The sequence below is a fragment of the Vombatus ursinus genome, unplaced genomic scaffold, assembly GCF_900497805.2.
Source record: "Vombatus ursinus unplaced genomic scaffold, bare-nosed wombat genome assembly UNPS02014585.1, whole genome shotgun sequence".
NCBI lineage: Eukaryota > Metazoa > Chordata > Mammalia > Diprotodontia > Vombatidae > Vombatus > Vombatus ursinus.
This window is the reverse complement of record NW_020954363.1, coordinates 122-5,749: the sequence shown is the minus strand read 5'-3', so window position 1 is coordinate 5,749 and position 5,628 is coordinate 122. Positions and strand designations below refer to the sequence as shown.

Here is a 5,628-nt window from a genome sequence, read left to right as displayed (position 1 = left end):
TGTCATCATTTTGTTGTTCAGTCTTGTCCAACTCTTCATGATTCCATTTGGGGTTTTCTTGGTAAAGATACTGGAGTGGCTTGCCATTTCCTTCTCCAACTCATTTTATAGATGAGGAAACTGAGGCAAATAGAGTTAAGTGACTTGTGCAGGGTATTAAGTATCTGAGGCCAGATTTGAATTCAGGAAGATGAATCTTCCTGCTCCATCCACTACACCATTTAGCTGTCCTGATGGCATACTGCTCTCAATCAAGCATGTCACTCTGCTATTCTCATGGTTGCATCTGGCTGTTGTTTCCTGACAACAGTGTCTGAACTTCCCTTCAGAGTCACTTACTGAAATATTCAGTCTACTGGAATGCTGAGTCTAAATAGCTTCTCCTGATAAGGAAAAGGTTATGACCCTTTGATCTTAGTCAGAGGTCATAAACTAACATAATCAATTAAACTGTAGCTAAAAAAAAAAAAAGCAAGGCAGAATGACCCAAGGGTAAGATTATGGGATTTTTTTTTTTTGGTTATTTGTTTTAACTCCTGGTGTCAATGGCTGAACCACAGTTGTATCTTCTCTCACATGTGGATCCCTAGAAAAGGTATCATAAGATTAAGGCCTTCTGATCAGTGCTCTAAACCAAAACTCTAGAATCCTAAATAATGGGTATTAAATCTCTGCTTTCTTCTAGGTGCATCATATTTGTTCAGTGTCTCTCTGCTATTTTTATAGCCATTGATTCTCTCTCTGGACTTCACTTCAGAGTTATCTGCTGATCATTTCATTTCCTCTGTTTTAGGGTAAAGTGAAGAGACTGGTAGTTCTTTTAGTACATAGTAACCTAGCTAAATTGAAATGACTCAAGCTAAAGCTAAATCTATTCTTTTGACTGCTTGTGTCTTGCGCTGATTCAAAATTCATTGTCCCCAGAAATTATATGACTAAGGTTAGAAATTACCATAGCTTTTGTTTAACTCCCTTGTAGTTAGGACAAGAAGAAAACTCTGCCAAAAACAAAAATTAAAAGCACAAGAATTATGACAACATTGGGCCATGAAGCCCTTTTATTCAGCAAATTCTCACAACTGAAATGAAGATGAAGAGGCACACCTATTCTCTGCCTTTGTAACCCACCATTATTATTATTATTAATTTATTATTTATATCTGCTGAAAGAAAAGGAAAAAAAATGGCTTAGGTACTCTATTTTGGCCATCAGACTCACTGCACATAGAAAAGTCAAGAAAGACTCAATGATTGGTAACCAAATTCTACATAAACTGAAGCATTTCTGGATGTTGGGTTAAAATAAACAAGAAAGAGAAATCAAGCTAATGCAAGACCAGATACAACACCAAGAGAAAAAAAAAAAAAACAAATAAAACATTGAGGAAGGAAAAATACTCCTTTATTTATTTTTTGAGGAGGCAACTGGGGTTAAGTAACTTGCCCAGAGTCACACAGCTAGTAAGTGTTATGTGTCTGAGGCTGGATTTGGTTCTCCTGACTCCAGGGCCAGTGCTCTATCCATTGCACCACGTAGCTGCCCCAAAACTCTTTTATTTAAAGAAGCTCTTTCGACTCTCTGTGAAGACTGAGGGAAATAAGCTTCCTAGATAGTCCAGTGAAAACAAAGTATTTCTGACTTTTCTTGGTACCTTCAAAGAATGAATGTGGTGGTGATTCACTGACTTTGTGTATCTGCAATCTACATAACTGACAAATAGTAAGCACTTAATAAATTCTTTTTTCCTTCTTTCCTTGTACATGTATGCACTGTGCATGTGTGTGGATGAATGCACATTTCTATGTATGCTTGTGTAAGTTAGGAAAGATATGACTTCAGAGTATATTAGAACCTCATGAGGCTAATAAATTAAAGTTAAAAAATGAGAATTTTGTGGCCATTGTTGATTTGTTCTAATATTTCCCTGCTTGGCCTTACACATCCTGCAGACATGCTAAGCTTTGGTAATGTCCCCTTGACATCTTACATCTAGGAAAGAGTAGGACAGACATACCCCAGAGAAACCCCTACTTGGGAAAGATGGATGGGAGGATGGGGGGGATTTGGAAAGTAAATACAGAGAGTCTAATGGGGGGAAATGACCTTATTGCAGATATGCTGAGCTCTCCCTGATAGCATTTATGTTATTTCATGCTGGAGGTGGATCTAGAGTATAGTACTGACTCTCTACCTATAAGTTCCTGAGTGACGTTGGGCAAGCCACTCTATGGGACTTAGTTTCTTCATCTATAAAAGGAGAACACTGGATATTCTCTAAGAATATGTTCAGCTCTGACATTCTTTGACTGATTTTACAACCACATTGGATGATTCCCACCCGAAAATTTCTGCTGGCAGAGACAGTACAGAAATGGAAGCCATGGAGCATAAATGATTGGTAGGAGAGCAGAGGAGTGGACTTCTAAGGGATGCATCAGTAAAAGCATGAAGTTGAAATCCAGGTGAAGATTATATGGATCAAGGGAGAAAGAGAAATAGGTAGACTGTATACAATTATTCAAATAAATGATGTCATAGTCTAGGGCATGAGAGAGATTCCCTCTGTAAGGTAGTGACATCAGTGACTGCAAGTAATCTGGGGATAGAGGTGGGGAACCTACCCTATGTGTCCTTTCCTAGAGAGGAGAAAGAGGTAGGAGAGTGAATCCTTGGAGAACAATTTTGGCCTGAGTTTGCTGGAATGGCCCCAGCTGGTTCTGGGGAAGGTGTTTTTTTCTCATACCATAATCTGATCTTACTCATTGCTTTTCCTGAGTTTTTGGAAGTGTCTTCTCTTGGGGATGCTGACATTTAGTTATCTAATTTCCTACCTCCAAATCACCCTAGTCCTTTGTCCCCAGAACTCTGGCTTCTCAAGAACACCCTAACTACTCGATCTCGGATCTCTTTGGTCTTAACACCATAGACAATGGGGTTGAGTGCTGGTGGGAAGAGCAGGTAAACATTTGCCAGGAGAATGTGGATGTGAAGTGGGACATGGTGTCCAAAGCGATGAGTAAAGAAGGAAAAGAGGGCAGGTGTATAGGAGATGAGGATGACACAGATGTGGGAGCCACAGGTTCCCAGGGCCTTAGCCCTGGCTTCACGGGATGAGAGACGGAGGACAGCTCGTGCAATGAGTGCATAAGAGAGGCCAATGCAGAGCAAGTCAACCCCGATGACAAGCAATGCTGCTGTCAAACCATACACACGGTTGGGCCTGGTGTTCCCACAAGCCAACTTCACCACAGCCATATGTTCACAATATGTGTGTGGAATCACATGGCTGTGGCAGAACTTCAGGCGCCCAATAAGAAAGGGGCAAGGAAACATCAGCAGTGAACCACGTAGCACAGCAGCCAAGCCAATCTGAGAAATGACTGTGTCAGTAAGGATGGTGGTATATCGCAGCGGGTCACAAATGGCAACATAACGGTCGAAAGCCATGGCTAGCAGCACTGTGGACTCCATCATGCAGAAGGCATGAATGAAGAACATCTGGGCCAGGCAGGCAGCAGCAGCAATATGCCCAGCCCCAAACCACAGGATGGCCAGAAGTTTAGGCAGTGTGGTGACTGATGCAGCCAGGTCGATGGTGGAGAGCATACAGAGGAAGAAGTACATAGGCTTATGCAGGGCAGGCTCAGTGGCAACCACAGCCCAGATGGTTATATTTCCCACAATAGTAGCCATACCCAGGCAGCACACAGGTATGGAGAGCCATAGATGGATTGATTCCAAGCCTGGAATGCCCAGGAGAAAGAAGACAAGGGGTTCCTGGATTGTGTGGTTTGAAGATATCATGGCCTATCCCCAGGATCCTGGGTTCCCAGCTATTATCAAATATTCATCAAATCACCTGCAAAAATAGGACAAAGACATGAGGGATTTAGGGAAAGAAATAAGGCATTAAGAAGTGCTAAAAGAGAGAAGGTTTCTTATCTATTCCCTTATTTACCTAAGTCTGTTGGAAATGTCCTTGAGTTCAAGCCTACATTTACCCTCAGGATCAGAGTCTATCTAGAGCCTGAAGGGATGGTCCAAGATAATCAGGGTCTCTGGTATTGTCTTAACAGGTCATTCATTCATTCATTCATTGAACAATTAAATGTCTAGAGACAACTGGGTAGTACCACAGGTGCCATGCATGTCATGCCCTGGACTTAGAGGCAGGAAGACTTAAGTTCAAATATTGCCTCACATACTTGCTAGCTGGGTGATCCTGGGCAAGTCACTCAATCTCTAGCTGCCTCAATTTCCTCACCTGTAAAATAGCAATAATAATAACAACTAACATTTATATGGCCCTACTTTATGTCAGGCACTGTTTTAATTACTTTTTTAAAAGTTTTTAATTTATTTTAAACTTAATACAGAATAAGAAAAGGAAAAAAAAAAACATTGCCATGTACATAGTAGAACATGAGAGGATTCAATTTAAAACAATAAATTTCCATTTCAAGAAAACCTACATAATAAATACTACATGTTGTTTTCAAAGCTGTCCAGCTTTTCTTTGCTTCCTTATACATTTTTCTTTTGTTCTCTGCTGTGTACTTTTTACTTTGCTTTTTTCCCTCCCCTTTCCCTCCCCCACCTCCACCCCAAGGAGGCCACAATTAAGTACAGATAAACATATATGCATATACATACATATGTATGCATACATGCACATGTATATTATACACATATACATAGATATCTATAAACATATAGATATATACACATATACACTCATATACATATATGTAAGACTGTATTCTGCTTGTTTTCACTTGTCATCTGTTTCTCTGAAGGTGGACAGAATCTTCCTTCATAAGTCCAAGTCTTTCCATACTTTTCTAAGTCAACCAGATCATCATTTCCTATACCACAGCAACATTCCAACCCAATAACATTTTATTTGAGAGATTGTCTATGAAAGATTTTTCCCAATTTTCTGCATTCCTTCTATTCTTGGCTGCATAGGTTTTATTTATGCAAGAAAATTTCAATTTAAAATAATCAAAACTATCCTTTTTATACTTCAACAATGCTCCCATCTTATAATATAGTTTAAGGTCTTATTATTTTTTCTAACTCACTAAGATAATTTTTAGTAATTTAATTGGAATGGCTTTACATAAATAGATTAGTAAGGTGAAATTATCACTTTTTTTTATTATATTGGCTTTTCCTACTCATGAAGAATAAATATTACTTCAATTATTTAGATCTAACTTTATTTGTATAAAAAGTTTTTTTTTAAATGTTTATGGTTGTATAGTTTCTGTGTCTGTTTTGGCAGGTATACTCTCTGATATTTTATACTTTCTAGTTATTTTAAATTGTCTAAAACAATACTGAATAAAAGGCTGACACAGTGTAGTTTCCCTATGTTCTCTTTTGATTAAATCTATTTTAGCTTTAATTTTATCTGAGATCATGATTACTACCTCTGCTTTTTTATATAATAAATTCTATTCCTGACCTTTATTTTACATTTGTGTGTATCTTTCATTTTTATAGCATTTTCTGAAAGCAACATATTGTTGACTTCAAATGTTTAATCTATTATCAGTTTTCATTTTATAGGTAAATTCATCCTATTCACATTCTAAGCTATGATTACTTGTATATTTTCCTCT

The 5,628-nt window shown here is 38.3% G+C and overlaps 1 protein-coding gene across 1 annotated transcript; it reads right to left on the bottom strand.

Annotated features, from left to right (window-relative positions):
- Positions 1-2,839: 2,839 nt before the first annotated feature.
- On the bottom strand, positions 2,840-3,805 carry LOC114042538 (putative olfactory receptor 52P1). The gene has a single exon (XM_027861228.1). It carries the CDS (start codon positions 3,803-3,805, stop codon positions 2,840-2,842), a length of 966 nt encoding a protein of 321 aa, XP_027717029.1.
- Between the last annotated feature and the right edge of the window lie 1,823 nt (positions 3,806-5,628).

What these genes read in the sequence shown, in the direction of transcription:
- LOC114042538 (XM_027861228.1), bottom strand. Translation starts at nt 3,805, where the DNA reads ATGATATCTTCAAACCACACAATCCAGGAACCCCTTGTCTTCTTTCTC.